Below are 20633 nucleotides of genomic sequence, written 5' to 3' on the forward strand. Positions count from 1 at the left end.
CTCCGAATTTGTTGAATGAGGTAATATCGGGTGCTCCTGATTAGACTATAGAAACATTTTCTTGGCTTTTTCAAGGTGTCTTGTGAACCACTTTGAGTTGTTGTGCACAAATGTAAACCTTTAAATATGGTTCCTGTTTTATAAATCTTACCACCACATCCTGTATCACCTATGGATTATAGCTAATAATATCAAAGATGGTGCCTTAAAAAATTCCCACCATTAGAATTTGTAATTGAAATTGGGACATAAAAAATAGCGGTTCGTACTCTGTAGGTACAAGGAAAGAGGTCTATGCCTCGTTGTGTATCAGTGTATCACCATGAAAGAAACGATTTACCCTCACCATTGTACCTTGTCGTGATTGCGCCTCAAAGCGCTTTTGCCTTGGCAAATTTGTGTCGGACTCTGGCCTAAGCTTGATGGTGGGCATGGATAGATATCAAATTGGGGTTAGAGATTGCAAGTTTGCATTGAAACACTAGTAGTAGATTAGGAGAAAGAATCCAAGACTCTTGTAGTAGGTCCTTCATATATTTTTTGACGACATGTTCAAGGTTTAAAATTTAAATCCCTCTCTCGGCACCAAAAAAGAAAAGACATAAATAAATAAAAATTAATTAAATCCCTCATTTTTTTAACTATTGATTTATTTATATATATATATATATATATATATATATTTTTAAATGATAGTCTAGTAAACTTGTATGTGACGTGGTTTTGTCATTTAACTTTCTAATAATCACATGCAAAGCATGTGATTGCTAAACTTAACATCTAGATGGATTATGATTTGCAAATTGTTAGGGTTGTTCAATGTAGGTGATTATTATAGGTTTTTATAAGTGCAAAGTATTTTGTAAGTACCCAATAATTTTGGGTAGATCTAAGCAATTAAACAACCCCAAAAGAGAGGGGGGGGGGAATTAGGCTATATTTTTAACTGTTTTGAATTTTTTGTTTTTAAGAAAGAAAGAAAAAATAAATAAATAAAAAACCAATTTTCTTGTGTTTTAAAAGTGGGAAACGCATTTGATTAGTTGAAAAGAAAAAAAAAAAAAAATTCCAAGAATAAAGCAGCAATTTTGTTTGGTAACTATTTTTGAGAAAGTTCAAAATTTTTTTTTTTGGTTGTTCAAGTATTCACAACATTTTGTCTAGTCACTCCTAATGTTAATCTTCTCTTAATACATCTAGAGAAATTTTAAACTCAAATGCTTTAAAAATAGCATTCACAACCTAGAGGAATTTAAAATTCAAATGCTTTGTATATGGCAATCAACTGTATAGCATGAAACTTATAAATGAAAATTTCAATCTACCGTAAGAAAAATTGGCATTTAAATATTATAAGAGACAATCAATATCTAAGGTTTATAACAAGGCATCAATGATGCCTATAATTTGCAGAGCCAACATCAAACAAATCGATGATGCCTATTATTAGCCAACATTAATTCTGCATTTTGATAAATCTACTGCAAAGTACATATTGTAGATAATTGAGAGCATAATCAAATTTTGTATAATCAAAATTTGTATTTCATATCAAGAAGATTTTTCTTAGAAGGGACGACAAGCATAATTTAATTACTTCTCATATTGACTTTGGCAGTAAAAACCAAAACCAAAAGCAACAACAACCAAGCTTTAGTCCCAAAATTTTGGGGTTAGTTATGGATTCTCAACATACTAGTTAGGGTCGGCCACATATATAGAGATGATTTCTCACAAGAAGCGGCCAAGAAACTCCATACTCCATATTTTCTAGTTCATGCTTGTTCCGGTTCTAAATTCCAAATCTAGAAGAGAGATCTGACAAATTGGAATGACTAAATCAAATTCAAATTACAACAGAATGGTTTTTATGAAGGTCTGTAAAGTATAAACATTTCTGTTTTGTAGTATCTTAAAGGTAAAGACATTATCCCAAACAAAGACATTTTCAGTCAATTACAGAAACCAAGAAACCTTAAAAAAAAAAAAAAATGAAAAAAGAAAAAGACCTGCTTGCTTACCCTTGAGAGAAGCCAATCTTCCTAATCACGGAATGGCGTGAGATCAATGTTCAAATGTTGCTTCCCCTTGCTTACTCTCTATGAGATATCAACATAGAACATCCAAGTCAATATAGAGTTTTGGCCTTTCAATCTAGTAAATAATTTTAATACACAATAAGTCAACATTTGGGATGTGAAGAATTCAATAAGATTGTATAAACCATCAATGTTACAAGAGACATCGGTTGGATCCTTTTCAATATTTGAGCTTGTACACTTCCTTGGTGCAATACAATGAAAAGCATTTAAATTTTCTATAAAAATTTTCATGTTGAAGACAGAAAATCAAACAAAAGTTTACATCCATTTTGAAGATCACTGGAAACATTCAAGTCACAAAACAAAACGCAGACAGCCACCAACTTAGACACACCCACCAACTCACACACACACAAATAACAAACATAAATGAAGACTATGCTTATGTAGCAACAATGCTGAGACAATTGAAGACCAACAAAACAAAATAATGAGGCCATTAATTTATAAGCTGGACCATGTATGGAAGTTATAAAAGAAAATTTTAAAATAACAAATAAGATTAATTTGACTCTTCTGGAAGTGATTGCTGGGCCACAAACTATCTGATGCTCAAGTGAAGAGTCAAGCAGAGAGAAGAAAGCGTATATGGATTAATAAAGAACCATGGAAGATTCAATCACAACTTGTACAAATTGAGAACCTTAGGTATCAACCTACACAACACAACAATAATTGAAATTTTCAGTTGAAAGCTATTTATGTTTCCCCCTTTCCTTTCCAAGGCTAACTTTGTTTCAAGGTGGTCAAAGGCAAAAGGCGACCTTAAGGAGCCAAGGCCTGATGCTGATATCGAGTGAGATGTGAGGTGACAAAAAGGCGCTAGCCTGATTAAAGTGAGGCACCTAACTCTAAATATAGTTATTATACATATAGAACTTAAAACATATGAACCTCATGTATTGAAATATTATAATCAAAGTATTTTTGAAATAGACAAAAGGCAAAAGGAATTTCTTTGATTTCAAAACAGGCTTAACATGGTTTAGGCTCTATTAGTTATTCTAACAACAGGTTTTACAACAAGCTTCTATGTATTAATTAATCTAGCAATAGGTTTTACAAAAAGTTTCTGCAAATTAATTAATCCTACAGTCGGTCTTGAAACAAGATTAAATAAATAATCTAATTATAGGTTTTACAACAAGCTTCTATATATGTAATAATAAATTTTTTTATAAAACATTTCAGGTTCTCACCTTAGTGCCTTTCTCATGGCTTAAGGCAGTAGCCTTGCTCGCCTAGGCTCTAAAGGCAAGCACCCTTGCCTTTGAGCCTTAGAGACAACTTAGTTTAGAGCCTTTTTGCAGGTATGGAACTGTCCGGGGAGCAGGGCCAGCTTGTATTCTTTGGTGCATTTGGAGAGAAAGAAATCAACAGATATTTGAGGGGAAGGACATGTCTATACCGAATCTCAAGTTTCGTTTCTTGAAAACTCTCTTTGAATGGGCGAGACACTCTTCAACCATCTCAATCTTTTCTCTGATGAAGTTTTTGGACTCTTTGCACTTGCATTCCTAGTGGTTTGGATCAGCCTTCGATGTCTAGGATAGATAGGGCTCTGGTTTCTCATGATTGGGAGGATCACTATCCGGATGTGATTTAGCGGGTTTTACCTTGTCCTATTTGAGACCACTTCCCCATATTAGTGGAGGCAGGAGGGATATTGAGGGGAAAGAGTCCTTTTAGGTTTGAGAACATGTGGTTAAAGACGGGTGGATTCATAGATAGGGTTCACTTTAGGTGGAATCGATATTCCTTCTCAGGTAACCCCTAGTTTTGTGCTTGCCAAGAAGCTGAAGGCTCTGAAAGAAGATATTATTCAGTGGAACCGCAATGAGTTTGGAAATGTAGATCGTCAAAAGAAAGAATTGTTGGAGGCCTTGAAATTATTGGATGTTAAGGAAGGGGAGTATGGCCTTTTTGAAGTGGAGATGGGTGAGAGGGTTGTGGTCAGATCTCAAATACAGAACCTTCTCTCTTTGGAAGAAATCTCATGGAGATAGAAATTGAGGATGCTATACATTAAGGAATGAGACAACAATACTAAATCCTTCCACAAGGTGGCTAATTCTCAAAGAAGGTATAATCATATTAGTATGTTGGAGGTGGATGGGGTTATGTATGAGGAGGAATCAGAGATGGCGGACCAAGTTGTACAATTTTATAAAAACTTGTACAAGGAGACAGAGGAGTGGAGGCCTTTTGTGTAAGGTTTGGAGTTTGATCAAATAGAGGGTATAGAGAGGGATTGGCTTGAACAGAGGTTTGAAAAGGAGGAGATTCTTCAAATTGTCAAAGAGTTGGAAGGGGATAAAGCTCCAGGTCCAGATGGTTTCACAATGGCCTTCTATCACCATTGTTGGGGAGTTGTGGACTAGGTTGCACGGACACGCCATTTTTGGCGTTGTGTCCGTGTCCGACATGTGTCGGACACCGGAACGGGGACGACGCGCCAGATTCCGGTGTCCGGCGGTGTCCCTTTTTTTTTTTTTTTCGACGACACGGCGCCGAGCGTGTTCCAACGCGTCCAACACGCTAGCAGTTAAAAAAAAAAAATTTCACAGATTTTGACAGGTGGACTTACCAATACCGTTGATTCTGTGATAATCCTACACGTTTAGAGTCTGAAAATTGAAACCACACATCTCAAGTCTCAACTCTCAAGCTCTCACTTCTTCTCTGTCGCTGACTCGCTGAAACCCACCCTCCCTCTATCGCTGCCGCTGCCTTCTGTCCATTGTCGGAGTTAGATCGGGCCAATCGGTGAGCTCCGACGTCGACGCCGTGCCCTCGCCCCTCTGTCCCTTCCGATCATCTCTCTCGGCGCGGACAACAGGTCCGATCCTCTACTCTCAGTTCTCTGTTCTTTCTCTGTTTTTTTTTTTTTTCTTTCTTTCTTTCAGGTGTTGATTTTGGTGAATGGGTGGGTGTGCTTATTTAGTTATTTATAACGCGTTTCGTTTTTTTTTTTTTTTTTTTATCTGCTGCTGTGGCCCGTAGGTTATAACTTATAATTTATAAATTTGTTTTTGTGTGTTATATTTTTATTTATTTATTGAAGTTAAATATTGTAGGTGATTTTACTAAAATAAATATTGATAATGAAAGTGAGAAATCATCAGAGACACCTGCTGCACCTTTGTGGAAATATGTTACTAGGTTAGAAAAAACAAGTGTTGGTGGTGGGAATGTTTCTTTCCAAGGTAATTATTGTGAAAAAATTTTCAAGGGGTCTCATTCAAGGGTGAAGGCACACTTGTTAAAATTGCCTAGGTTTGGAATACAAGCATGTGCTAAGGTTGAAGATGAGTATTATGATGAAATGCAGAAATTAGAAGATGCGTTTGAGGAATCTTCGCGTAAGAAGCCTAAGTTAGTATCTTTACCAACTGATTCTTATACTAGTCCTAATTTGGGCAGTAGGGAGAGTAGTACAGCTACAAGTCATCCCATTTTTCAAAAAAAAAAAGGGATGGGGAATTCTCCTTTGGAGAGGGCTTTTAACAATCAATGTCGAGAGCAATTAGATTCTCTTATTGCTAGGACATTTTATTCTGCTGGTTTACCCTTTCACTTTGCTAAGAACCCATATTGAACTGAGATGATCAAGTTTGCAGCTAATAATAATTTAGTGGGCTATGTTCCTCCGGGTTACAATAAATTAAGAACAACTTTGTTGCAAAAAGAGACGGCACATATTGAGAAGTTGTTGAGGTCAATTAAAGACACTTGGAAAGAAAAGGGTTTAAGCATTGTAAGTGATGGGTGGACAGATATACAAAGAAGGCCACTTATCAATTTTATGGCTACATCACAGAAAAGGCCACTTTTTATCAAATCCATTAATGGTACCAAAGAGTACAAAGACAAGCATTTCATTGCTGACTTGTTTCTAAAGGTCATTGGTGAGGTTGGGCATCAACATGTTGTCCAAATTATTACTGATAATGCGTCTGTTATGAAGGCTGCAGGATCTATTGTTGAATCTGAATATCCTCATATATTTTAGTCACCTTGTGTTGTGCATACCCTCAATTTGGCTTTGAAGAATATATATGCACCTAAGTACTCTTTGCAAAATGAGGTTGCATATAATGAGTGTAACTGGATTGCACAAGTTTCAGATGAGGCAACTTTCATTCGTATTTTCATCACAAATCATTCTATGAGATTGGCAATTTTTAATTCATATTCCCCTTTGAAGTTACTTGCTGTTGTTGAAACACGATTTGCTTCAATAATCATCATGCTTAAAAGATTGTTTCAAGTAAAACAAAATCTTCGAAATATGGTTGTTAGTGAGGAATGGATGTCATATAGAGAAGATGATGTAGGAAAAGCTCAAACTGTGACGGATTATGTTTTGGATGATTTGTGGTGGGACAAGGTTGCATATATTCTGAGATTCACAGAACCTATTTATGAGATGCTTCGAGTGGCTGACACGGATGCACCTATTCTCCATAAGGTGTATGAAATGTGGGATTCCATGATAGAAAATGTGAAGAAAGAAATATACCGGCATGAAGGCAAGGAAGACTATGAGGAGTCTCCATTCTATGATGTGGTACACAATATACTCATTGACCGGCGGACTAAAAATTGCACACCACTTCATTGCCTAGCCCACTCCTTGAATCCGAAGTAATTTTTCTATCTCTTTAATCTTTTCGTTTATATTCTTTAGGCATTTCCAAACAAATAAACTAAACTCATTAGTTGCACTTATTTATTTGCTTTTAACTAGGTATTATACTAGTCAATGGATTGAGGAAGTCAGAGGCCGTGTTGCGCCACATAAGGATGCTGAAATTTTAGTGGAGAGAAACAAGTGCCTTAAAAGGATCTTTCCTGATCCTGATGATTGGCATAATGCTATTAAGGAGTTTGGTTTGTTTTCATCATTTAAGACTTATGATGAGGATAACATAGAGGATAGGTGGAAATTCGATCCAATGCTTTGGCGGTCAACTTATGGGTCTAGTTTACCATTGCTTCAAACTTTAACTCTAAAGCTCCTTGAACAACCTTGCTCATCATCATGTGCCGAGAGGAATTGGAGTACATATGGCTTCATCCATTCTATGAGGAGGAATAGAATTACTCCTAAACGTGCTGAAGATTTAGTGTTTGTTCATTCTAATCTTCGACTTCTTTCAAGGAGGAGGCCTAACTACACTACAGGAGAATCTAAGAAGTGGGACATTGGTGGAGATAATTGGGATGAACCATTTGGAGGACCTGGGTTGCTTGAGATTGCTTATCTCACGCTAGATGAGCCTAAGATGGAGACAAGTATTGTTGAGAATAATGACTATGTTGATGACGATGATGTTGTTGTTTTGTGATAATCTTGAATGTTTAAAACTTGTTATCCTTTTATGTTTTTAGTTTGATGTTGAACTTGTTATCCTTTTATGTTTTTAGTTTGATGTTGGAACTTGTTTTCCTTCTATGTTTTTAGTTTAATGTTGAACTTATTATCCTTTTATGGTTTGTACTCTAAACATTTTATGTGTATTATTGTACTACTTTGGGTGTTAGTTTACTTATTTGTAGTTCTTACATAATTTGAATTCTAGACATAAATGTATTTTATGTCTAAAAATATTAAAAAATGTGCCTAAATATAAAATTTAATTAATTATTTAACCGCTGTGTCGCCGCTGTGTCGTGTCCTTATTTTTCAAAAATTGCCGTATCCCCGTGTCCGTGTCCATGTCGTGTCCGTGCAACTTAGGTTGTGGAAAGAGAAGGCTTAGCTATATTTGAAGAGTTTTATCAACACAGTAAGGCAAATCCGTACATGTATATCTACAGTCCAATTCTCTGTCTTGTTGAATAGGTCTCCAGCTGACTTTTTTGGGAGTTTGGGGGGGTTGAGACAAGGAGACCCACTATCTCCTATGTTGTTCCTGGTTATGATGGAGGTCTTCAGTAAGATGATGAAAAGAGTTGAAGGGGTTGGTTTACTTCGAGGTTTTAAGGCTGATGGCAGTCGGGGTGGGGGGTTATGTGTCTCGCATCTATTGTTTGCGGATGATACGATTCTATTTTGCAACGCAAATGAGGAGCAAATTCTACATGTTCGGATGCTTCTTCTTTGTTTCCAGGCTGTGACAAGTTTAAAGGTTAATACCTTGAAGAGCAAGCCGGTTCCCATTGGGGAGGTTCCTAATGTCCATGTCTTGGCAGAGATTTTGGGTTGTTGGATCGGTTCTTTGCTTATGACTTATCTTGGTATGCCATTGGGGGCGTTCCACAAGTCCCCCACTATTTGGAATCCTATCTTGGAGAAAACTGAGCAGAAGCTGGCTAGGCCGAAGAAGACGTATTTGTCAAAAGATGGAAGATTGACGTTGCTGAAGAGTACATTATCTAGTCTTCCTACTTACTTTTTTTCTCTTTTTACTATCCTTACGCATGTGGCCAATAAAATTGAGAGGTTGCAAAGGGATTTCTTGTGGAGAGATTCCAAGACACATTTGGTGGGATGGGACAAGGTGTGTGCATCTCTAGAAAATGGTGGGTTAGGAGTAAGGAAATTAACTACTCTTAATAAAGCCTTACGAGGGAAATGGCTATGGCGGTTTGGAGTTGAGGAGACAAGGCTTTGGAGAAGGGTAGTAGCTCTAAAATATGGGGAAGAATGGGGGTGATGGACCTCCAAGCTAGATAGAGGGGTACATGGATGTGGTTTGTGGAGAAATATCCGAATGGGTTGGGAGGTTTTTAGCAAAAATATTCGATTTGAGGTAGGGGTGGGGGATAGAGTGAAGTTTTGGACAGATCAATGGTGTGGGAAGTCTCCACTTCAATTAACCTTTCCAGGTGTGTATGGGATTGCTTCCAACAAAGAGGCATCAGTGGCTTCTTCTCTTGAACAGTTGGGTACAGAGGAACGAAAAAGCTGGGATGTTTGTTTCATTCGAAGACCAAATGATTGGGAAATGGGTGGTGTGAATGAATTTATCCATACTTTGGGTTCTAATTTACCTCATACTGAGAATGGAGATCGTATGCGATGGAAGTTGACGAAGAATGGGTATTTTGACATCCAATCATTTTATAATAAGTTAAGAAACCCCTTGCCCATTATCTTTCCTTGGAAAGGTGTTTGGAAATTTAAGGCCCTCGGTGAGTTTCTTTCTTTGTATGGACTGCTATATGGGATAAGATCCTTACAGGTGACAATTTGAGGGATAGAGGGATGGATTTTGTTGACTGGTGCATTATGTGTTGTTGTAATGGGGAGACGGTAGATCATTTGCTACTTCATTGTGGTAAGGCTTACCTATTGTGGAGTTTGGCTTTTAGATCTTTTGGGATTTCATGTGTCTTGCCAAGATCGGTTGCAGATACTCTCTTTGGTTGGTGGAATAGGCCTGGAAAGCATTCTTCTAGCATTTGGAATTTAGCTCCGTTGTGCTTAATGTGGTGTCTATGGAGGGAACGAAATTGGAGGACGTTTGAGGACATGGAAAGTTCTGGCGACCAACTATTGGCTTCTTTTAGTGGCTCACTTTTTGATTAGTCTAGGGCTTGGGGACCCACCACTAGTAATTCTCTCCCTATGTTCCTTAGCTCTCTTTTTTGTAATTAGCAGCTTTTCTTTTTTCTTTCTTCTCTTCTTTCTCTGTAATTTTTCTCAACCTTATGATTTTCTGCATAAGGTAGTGTTCTTGAATATACATCCTTATTACTTATCAAAAAAAAAATCTTTTAGCTTTCTTTTCTTTCTTTTCTTTCTTTCTATTTTTCAAATCTTTGTATACATCATGTATATGCTATTCATTTTTAATAAATTACAATCACTTATCAAAAAAAAAAAAAATTTAGAGCCTTAGAGATGCCTTAGTGGCACCTCATCTTGCCTGAGAGCACGGCTCGCATTTGACTACCATGCTTTATTTTGCATTCAATTTACTGTCCTGTACCAGCCAACATTAGTTCATATTGAAGTAGATATCAGAAAGGGAATAGGTTGAGAGGAATGGCTAAAATAAGAAGGAAGAAAGAAAAAAGAAGCTGAGTGTACAATTTATTGCACTATCAGGCTAAAATGACAACAACAACCAAAAAAAAAAAAAAAGCGACAATAAATACTTGTAGTTCAACAACCACATGCCAGTATTTTGATAATGGGATCTACTTCACATGAATCAGACACGTCTGCCATGTTGTAGATCCCATGAATCAGACATGTCTGCCATGTCCATGGTATTGCTCAAGAGATGTTTACTTCTATGACACAAGAATTAACAGATATGTGACCTCTCATATCAAGAAAGGGGAAACAAACTTACAGCAATTGCCACAAGCTCCTCCAGCAGTTCTTCCAAATTGCGCAGAGGCTATAGTTATAAATGAGCAGAAATGTTAAAGTTTCTCTATTACAAAGTAGCCTTAATAGGAATCAAACTCTAAGAAAATTGCCCAAAATTGCCCATGTATCTGGGAAAGCAAGATATAAAAACTCACCCATTGGGTGGGACCATCAACAGGTGCATTCAAAGGATCATCATGCACCTATGCACCCAAAAGAAGCTTTTAGAAACACACCATACGATCTAAGGAAAGATAATAACATAAAGGTTTTAAATATATAGACCTTGGAGCTCACAACATTATCGGATTACAATATTAAAAGCTAAAATGGATAAGATTCCCATTTGTACACTTGTAACTAATAATAAAAACCACCGAAAATTTTACAGATGACAAGTCCTATGTTCCATTGTACCTATGTAACTTATATTTATAATACTCATCTACTTTAATTTTCAGTAACCCCAAGCATGGTATAAGTATATTATTCCTAAAAAAGGCTGATACAAAAATGTTTGGATCCTGCAGATTACTGTACCTCCATGAAAATTCCATCAACTCCAACAGCAACTGCTGTCCTTGCAATGCATGGGATTAATTCACGAAGACCACCACTAGCAACACCTCCACCATCCAACTGAATGAAAAGGCAGAAGTTAAGCTCTTCACTAAGGTTAAAGGAATGATAAATTAAAATCTGCATGCTACAACAATTTGATAGTATTAAAACAAGTGGAAATCTCATGAAAGTAGAACAGGATAGAAACACAGCAACAAAAATCATCATGGACAAGCACTCCAACTCAAGATTCTTTACAACAGGATACTCATTATCCAATACCACCTAATATATACCGCTAACAAATAATCGTTTTCATTTCAAAGGCAGGATGATATGAAGAGGAATGAATTTGACAAAGAAAAGACCCTAGAAACAAAGAGTGGAAGTGCAATAAACAAGATCAAGATAAAGATAAGCATAATGAACTGGTTCTTATTTTGTTATGTTGACAGTTGGAAGAAAACAAATTATGGATATTATGGGGGATTGTTGTTTGTAGCTGGTATTACTGATAATAGTTCAATTTTCATTGTTATCCTTTTGGCGCTCGTGAAGTAGCACTCCAAATAATGAAAATTTTATTTTCCCAAAACTATTTCATTTGTTTTTTACACAAACAAAAAACTGTAGAAAAACTTCCCAGATTTGAAACAAAAATTTGAAGACTATCGAACCTTTTTCCCAGCAGGCTGTTGTAACGCATGTGTGACATCAGCTACCTGCAGTGAAACATGAGAATCAGAAAATAGTATGTAGATGAAGGCAGCATTAGCCTATATCACCTTGAGTATTGAGATTAAAAAGGACTAAGAAGTTACTAAGCATGCAATTGAAGCTTAATCAGAGGGAAAAAATGAAGAAAGAAAAAAAAAAGTTCTTTGAAAAAATGTAGAGGTGGCAGTTAGAGGTCACTTTAAACCATTGCTTAAATGTCAACTTGTTAAATGCCTACCCTTGTGTCAAACCAGATTTTGTTTCTCATCACAAAACATATGCACTCACACATTCTATATTATCCACAGATTGACCTGTTTTGCCATAATTACCTCCGTATTCAGCTCATTTAGTCTGAATGCTACATGAAGAACAAAAGCCAGATGAAGGAATAGGAAGACCTAGGATGAACAAGTTCAACATAATTTATTCTGCCTTTTCATAGGGACTGGACTTCAGAATTGATTGATTTCATTTAAAAGAGTTATTCAACAGATACTGGGTTGAATTAAGGTGTAGCTTTCAGTGTGTTTGGGTTAAAAGATTACCAGGAATGACTTAAATATCACAAAAAGAATAAATTTGTGCACATGTTGATTAAAACACCTTTGGTTATTGAAAAATACCAAATTATATCCAAGAACAATGTAATGAATTGGTCTACTTGCGTGTGCTTTTGTGCTTGTTATCATGGGCCATACAAACCTTGAAGACCTCAGAAGACCATGATAATGAGGTCGGAATCTAATGCTGTAAGACCTTGTAATTTCTACTTAACACTTCATCTAATTAATAATAACAAGCAATTATATAAATAAAGAATAGCTTGCTTACTTAGTTCTTGCATTAAAAATCTAATCAGAGATGAACATCAGATTTGGAGAAAAAGAGTTTAAAAGTTGAAAAAAGAAGAGCCCTTTCCTCGAAGCTCTTGAATGCCTGAAAGAAGAATATATCCAAGTTTTGGAGACCTATCTCATGTGCTTTTGGAAATAGTAGAAATGTGGCATTTTACAATCTTTAAGAGCATATGCTAGTCAAAGATAGCACCCAGTGGTATTGTTTACAGTATGATTTCATGGTTTTCTTTGTTTAATGAGTTCCAAAAGGATTGCTTACCAATTTTTGTATTCATGAATGGACCAGCACATTTCATGAAATACCTAATTTTTTCTTTTCCTTTATGTTTTAAGCCTTTTGTTGTTTAGGGTTGTGCACTGCTTAAGAATGCCACAACAGATTATTGTAACTTTGGGGGATGCTCTTGTTCCATAACATTTCCTGCTTTAATGAACTTATTCCCAAAAGAAAGTCACAATATATATTATCCTTTATTTAAAAAAAGAAGAGATGATTACTTAAATTACATAACATCACAATAAGAGAAGGCTAAAGTAAAATGAACAGTTGACTTACAACAGGAGAATTGGCTTCTCTCATCCATTCGAAATTGCGTGGATCAACAATCAAATCATCTAGATGCCAAAGCCCAAATACAGTGTCAATCGAACTAGAAAATATCAGCAATGCTACCATGTTTGTTATCCCAATACACTCAAATCAATGACTAAATAACGCAAAACTGGAGTCAATTCATGAAAATTTAAGGCAAGAAAGGGGGAGGGGACTTGTACAAAATGAGATTTTGCTTTTGAATTGAGCATCATAGGTAGTGGGACTGGCACAAAGGCATTACCAAATTCCAAAATGGATACATAGATGGCATTGTGGCTCAGCTATATCTTATACTAACTGAAAGGGGGCTTGTAAAGTTAAAGTCAAACAGAGATTATCAAAGAGAAAGACAAAAAATTGTGTTTTATAACTTACTATAGCCAAACATAGTGCCTCTCTCACAAACCATCACATTTGGATTTCCAGCCAATCTAATTTTCTCTGCAGAATTTACCATGACCTGCAAATGTGAACATTAATTACTTAGCAGAATTCCCATAACAAAACATATCTAGCCTTCAGCTAAAATATGTCAACAGAGATTCTGACTTATTGGAAAAATATCACTCACAGAAGGAGCACAGAACTGGCCTTTCTTGATATTGACAATTTTCCCTGTCTTGGCTGCCGCAACTAGAAGATCTGTCTGTCAATGTAAGAGGTCACAAATGAACTAAAATGAGCGGCATGCCATATCATACAAGCTTAAGTCATCAAAATTCCTTATCATGGAAGGGCAAGGTTCCAAATGAGAAAAATATTGACTTAACCTGACGACATAAAAATGCTGGAATCTGAATAATATCTGCTACTCTTCCAACTGCTTCACACTGGCAAAATAAGAGAAAAACAAATGTTGGAAATGATTCATCATATGTTGAACACCAATTCCAGACTTTCTTACCTTTTATATTAGCAGCAGCATTCATTTATCAAAAACATTACAGATAACAAAACAAGAAGTACTAAAAATTAAAAAAGAACATTAAGCACATGAATCGGGCCAAATTGTAATTTAATATCTCATGTTATAAGAGTGCGTACAGAGGCAACAGGGCACCAGGCCACCAGCCACATGACAAGATCCATCTAGGAACAGGTAAACCAAGAACAGAAATGCCACAACAAAGAGTATTTCCTGACATATATCTATACACAAACACTTAAAAACAAGCATATTTACTTATCTTTTGAAAGATTAAACAGAAATTACCTGGATTGTTTCGTGCACATCAGTCACTATGGGGATGTCATACGCCAATTTAACCTTCTCAAGCATCTGCAATAAAAAAGGACATGTGGAGTATGACTGGAAATTTTATTGGTCTAGATAAATAATTGTGCTTTGTGCATATACATCAGTAAACATTGCACATAGTCTATTAATGAGAGAGAACACTAAATAACTTCTTTTTATATAATTTTATTGACAAAAGGGAAAGCAATTGTACAAAGGATGTTTACACAAACTAACCTAAAGAATTACATGAACAGGAATCAACTTCGCATAAGGTATACAGATACATGTAATAAACAATTTACCATGATGCCAACAAATGCTCATCTGAGTTGAAATTGAAATCTTACCAAATAATACTATTATATCTAGTTTATTCCAAACTTTTTTATGAATTTTATACATACATATAATTATATGTATATCCACGTATATTTGAATATATCAAGTTACAACAACTGTGACCTTAAAGTATATGTTCAGCATCTTAATTGGATATCAATAATATCCGAACTATTTGAACATTAATGAGAAACTGCAAAACCTATATCAATAATATCCCATGCAAAATTTTATGACTTTGATGACTGTAATGTGATCTAAAGTTTTAAGTTACTGCAACATTCATGGGAAATACAAACCCAAAAAAAAAAGGCATCCATGGATGACATGGTATAGGCTGCCACTTAGAGTTTTCATTGCTATATGTAGATATAATTATTTTCTGGACATCTTTTTTTTATTTTTTGTCAACCCTAATTCAATACCATGAGAAATTTTGAACATTTACTTAAGGTCAAGCAAAATATCTTCCAACAACAGAACAAGCCTTTGCAAACTATATAAACATTATGGTACTTGATTAATGTTTATCTCTGGTTTGATTTAGACTTTAGTCTGTTCAAAGACACTTATTTTAACATTTACAAAGCAAAAAATAAAGTTTGAACTTTACACTGAAAACTTTAGACATCTAGCATCACCAATATTCAAAATCTCAATTAAACAATGGATTAGACAAAATAACATGAGCTAGCACCTTTAAGCCTTCAACCATTCCAGGACCCCGAAATGATTTTGAAGATGTTCTGTTAGCTTTGTCAAAGCTTGACTTGAAAACCAATGGCAACCCAACTCTACAAGATTAGAAAGAACAATCACTAACATGGGAAAAATCTACAATAGAACATTTCTAAGTGCAAGAGATGAAGAATTGAAATCCTATTTCCCTTTTCTTCTGATGAACAAAATACAGGGGTCCATGACTCAGTCCTCTAGCTACAATAATCATAATGATGGAGACGATATAAAGCAAAACCCATCTTCTTCAACCTCCTCTTTTTTTCAATTCAAATGAAGAAACATAATTCTTAACCACATTTTGAATGAGAATATAAATAAACCCATATTCCTCAACCTCTTTATTATTTTCATATAAACAAAACAACCATCTTTCTTTCTATCTTTCTTTTTTGTTCTTAATGCAAAATTTGTAACCTCAATAAGAACTTCCAAATAAAAATCAATGTATAGCTGAGACCTCTATCTCAAACAGAACCTCCTTTCCTTATATGAACAAGATGGATGGTAAGGTCTTATGTTCAAGGCCCACTGGGTGCATTAGTTACTTACCAATAAAAATATCTCACCCCTCACCTATAATCACCACCACTGCCTCATTGCTCGAATCCAACCCTTTGAAATAGAATCACACCTTCCCCATTCAATTTCCCCTTTTCATCTACTCTCTAACATCCATTAAATTTAGCAGAACCTTGAATTCTGCTAAATTCAGCAAAGAAGAAGCATTTAACCAAACCACACTTATCATCCGATTGTACAACCACAAACCCATTTGAGGTTATTGCCAGTACTGTATTTAATGCCATAAAAGGCATTGAAAAAACCCAATCCCAATTCAGCATTGGCTGCCTCAGGTCATGTTTGATGTAAAAATTACAAAAGTATTACATAGATCCTAAGAGAGAGAGAGAGAGAACATACTTTGCTGCAATAGTCTTAATGTGCTTAGCCATTCGAAAAATATGCTCCTCGGATTCAATCACATTGGGACCAGCTAACAAGAAAAACGGGTCAGCTGCCTGTTGAGATTATTACACATTCACAAACAGACATTAGATCATATATTCATCCAAATCCCAAATGCATAACAGTCCATGAATGACACAAATAGTTAAAGAAAGAAGAAAACTTTTTGCAACAAATTCAAACCTTGAGCTGGTTAAAGAGCAGTGCTGATGATTCCATCTGGACCCAGATGACAATTTCAAATCTGCATGCAAGAATTTGGTTTCAAATTACATAATTTTGACACCCAACAAATAGAAAGAGGAAATGAATTAAGAAAAACCAAAAACAAAATTCCTACATACATTTTCTCAGCAACCAAACGAAAGATCTGACTGGAAAAATGCGTTGAGTGACTGAGTGGAAGTGTTTTATATTGCGAATGCTGTAAATGCTTTCAGAGTACCGACACAAAAACTGAAAAGACGATAAATCTTATACCCCCAAAGTTTGGGCTAATACCAACTAGATCCAAAATATTTCAAAATTGACCAATTTGGTCCCTAACACTGTCTGTTTATCACGTTACACATTTTCTCCAAATTTCTCTGACCTCTCTCTGTTCTCGAGTCTCTGCTCTCTCTCTCTCCAACCCAAACCACTCTCCTTTGACACACTCTTTAACTGTCAGTCTCTCCTCTCTCAGGCAGCGTGGTTGTGGGTCGCCGGTGGTGGAGTCTGGTTTGCTGTGGGTTTTCGGTGGTGGTGGATTTGCTTTGGGGGGTGATTGTGGGTTCTGATTAGTCGTGGGGTTTTTGGGTTGTGGCTGGTGGTGGTTTACGGTGCCTAAATTTCACAGGACGAGTTAGTTACAGCTGCCTCTGTTAAGAATTTTCAGCTTGTTCACCAAAATGTTTCGGTGGCAGAACAAGAAAAAGTAATACTACAATGAGTCATTATCAAGCTAGTCTTCCCATTGGATCAAAAAAAAAAAAAAAGCTAGTCTTCCCCTTTTTCTTTTTTTTCTTTCTCAAAAAAAAAATTTAGACTCCATTAATTGAGAATTATGATATACAGTGGAGAATAAAGAGAAGGACATTCTATTTACTAATAAGAGACTCTGTCATTCTCTTTTGCAACGCTAGCATACATTTGAGTAGCATGATTACATTGTAAAGAAAAAAAAAAAAAAATCTTCAAAATCCAAACAAATTAAAAAAAAAGTGAATCTTCACTTCAAAATCTCCGAATGCCCAAAAAACTAGAAAAAAGTGCCAAACGACACCTTCTTGATTTACAAGGACATCAAAATGATGAGTTTTTTTCTTTTTTTTTTTTCTTTTCTTTTTATGGTTTTTTTTTCCAACTTAGGAGCATTATTATGCTCGGCAAGGTTGCCCTGCTACCTCCGCCAATCCCATAGTTGATACAACACCTTGCTCATTCTCCACAGTTCTATGTTTCTTTTCTCCCTTAACATCCGTAGCCTCCTTATTCACGTTTTCTGCTTGCTTCCTTTTTTGCCTAGGTTCCACATCAACAATTGAAAAATTACTAAGAGTCTAAGGTCTTATGGTAAGCCTATTCCAACTCATAATTGTTTTTGAGCTTTCAATTGTAGACTTCTCCACGGACTCAACTACTTTTGGGCTATGCATTGCCACTTCTTTTGGGCCGGCTCCTACTAGTACCCTTGCTACCTTGCCCGTCACCACAGCCAACCTTAAAACGTATCTCTGATCCCTCAAAACCCACTTTGAGTCCCACTTCAAATGCTACCCCACTAGAATTAACATTATCCTTATCCACTTTTGTTTTCAAACTTTTCATTCATGGGATTATCTTCCTTGACTTCCACTTCTATCAAATCACATCCGTTATCATCTTGAAACCCTGTGGATCCGGATCCTCTCCATTTCTATTTGAAATGGACAGTGTCCATTTTATGGACAAGATTCGTTTAAGATAAATCTAAGGTCTGAAGCATGCCACGTCAATTAAAATCCAACTAACTTAACTCAGCAAGCTCAACCGGGGTTAGCTATAAAGTTTAACTCTTCTCTCTGCCTTTCAGCTACCCAAAAAAAAAAAAAAACTCTCTCTTTCTTCAGATCTTTCTCTACCCAAAATTCAAAAACTCTCTCACACCATTGCTCAATCTCCATGGCTACAGCTTGCAGTCACTGCGTCCCACACCTCCACTACTAGCGAAGTTCCGATACGTTCTTATCTCTCTCCTTCGGCTGCTGGAGGTGCTATCATTTGTGCCACCACCACTAGTGGCCGCCGGGTCCTCCTCTCTTTCTTTTTATTGTCGAATCTCTTTTATTTTTCTTTTTGTTTCTCTTTTTATTTGCCTTTTAGAAGTGACTGAATCCCTTAGAGTTTTGTTTAGTTACTGGGTTTCCTTTTGAGTATAAAGCTTGATGATCTGCTTTGGGTTTGAAAAATTGGGGCTTTTGGGTACAGTCGAATGTGTTTTGATTAAGTATCTACCTCTAGTTGTTGTGTGGTGTTGTCTTTGACATCAGTCCAAAAATTATGTTGCTTTGTCATGAACTCATGATGTATGCTAAAAATCATTATGAAATTTCTCTTCTTCTTTTTTTTCCTAATTTTTTTTAGGTATCTATTCCTTTTCTAAATTTGGATTGACTACACGATGGGTATTTTGCTAGTGGATAATATATTTTGAATCTTGTAGTTCATTTTAAAGATATAAACTGTGGCTCTTGATAGGTAATGAGGTATAGTGTTTGTGAGCTTAGAATAATGATTCTTGATTTGTTATGCACAATTGGTTTTCTAAGCTATATTGCTACTCACACTCTTATTTGCTATTTTTGGGCATGAGCTAATTTTTGGTCAGAGTTTATTTAACAGCTTATATGACATGACTGATGTTATGGCTGGATTGCTATGCTCTCACCATAATGTTGTTGCATTGATCCTGACAAGTATATTGACCTGCTATTTAGAAACTATTTAGGTTCATAGCTTGGACATTTGACAATTTATGCTTTATTTTGAACCATGCTAGGTCCAATTGCATATTATCTCCTAACTACCTATAGGCATTAGGAATCTACTTGAGGCTACACACACACACACACACACACACATTTTACTTCCTCTTTCTTGTGGAAAATATTTGCATTTTTGGTTTCTTGAATTGTTACCAATCATGCCTAACAAGTTTAGCCCAAATTTTTAAGTTTATATGTTAAGGCCTTCCAAAATATTCTGGTGATGCTATTTTGGTTCAAAAGAATGTTTGAAATTTTGGTGATGCTATTTTTCTTTTAATAAAAAATTGTCAAATATTTCTAGTTGAACTTTAATTCTTCTGGGGTGTTTCTATGTTATATAGATATGGTATTCATTTATTAACTTTAATTCTACTTGGACATTTCTATGTTATACAAATATGGTACTAATTTAAACAATAAAGCAAAAATTGCAATTGGATTTGGGCACAATTGAGCTTATGAACAAGAGTTTGTTTATGCACTTTTTTATTTTCCATTTATTGTCGAAAAAGGTTATATGGAGTAATAACTAATAACTATGTCTCTTGTTTTCTTATTAACAGGATAAAATATTAGCCTTTGCTGCAATGAAGTTCAATGTATCTTGCCAGAAAAATGTTTTGAAGCATTCCATGAAGCATTGAAGCCATGTATCTTGCTGTCAATAGGCTAATTTTTCAGTATCAATGAAACACTGAATGTATTCTTTAGTTTTGACACATACTAGTTTTCATGTTCATTTACAAAAATGTTTACATGGATTTAGAGTACAAACCAAGAAGAATGTAATAAAATATAGTTATTCTTTTATTGATATTGGTTTGAGAATGTAATAAAATGTAATTGATTGTGTGCCTTTTATTTATAATTTCTTGTAATGCTTCAAATTGAACAATTTTGATGATACCTACACAGTCACAAATTGATGGAAGAGTTTGATTCAAAAATAAACAAAGCTTTATTAAAATGTACACTTTGATTACAAGGCTATTATTTCACTCAGAAAGAACCTAAAAATATGCACATTCATGGAACCTAAAAATTACATTCACAAATTCTGCAGGGATGCAAGTTGAAGCCGAAGTGTAATGAATAAGATTATGCCTAAGCAAAATACTTCCATTCAAAACAATTTTTGAATCATACAAGTGGCTACTAAAGGTAGGTGTTGAAGA

General features: G+C 35.6%; 1 protein-coding gene across 1 annotated transcript; it reads right to left on the bottom strand.

The window, feature by feature from the left end:
* Positions 1-1571: 1571 nt before the first annotated feature.
* Positions 1572-17398, bottom strand: LOC115986907 (2-dehydro-3-deoxyphosphooctonate aldolase). The gene is made up of 15 exons (XM_031110274.1): positions 16795-17398; positions 16634-16694; positions 16406-16503; positions 15441-15537; positions 14378-14443; positions 13935-13994; positions 13736-13810; positions 13540-13624; positions 13126-13184; positions 11670-11714; positions 10972-11070; positions 10587-10634; positions 10412-10459; positions 2022-2099; positions 1572-1818 (listed from the first exon to the last, which is right to left on the bottom strand). Exons 2-14 carry the CDS (start codon positions 16667-16669, stop codon positions 2043-2045), a joined length of 873 nt encoding a protein of 290 aa, XP_030966134.1. The 5' UTR covers positions 16670-16694; positions 16795-17398; the 3' UTR covers positions 1572-1818; positions 2022-2042.
* Between the last annotated feature and the right edge of the window lie 3235 nt (positions 17399-20633).

The sequence above is a fragment of the Quercus lobata genome, chromosome 4 (assembly GCF_001633185.2).
Source record: "Quercus lobata isolate SW786 chromosome 4, ValleyOak3.0 Primary Assembly, whole genome shotgun sequence".
In the NCBI taxonomy this organism is placed as follows: Eukaryota; Viridiplantae; Streptophyta; class Magnoliopsida; order Fagales; family Fagaceae; genus Quercus; species Quercus lobata.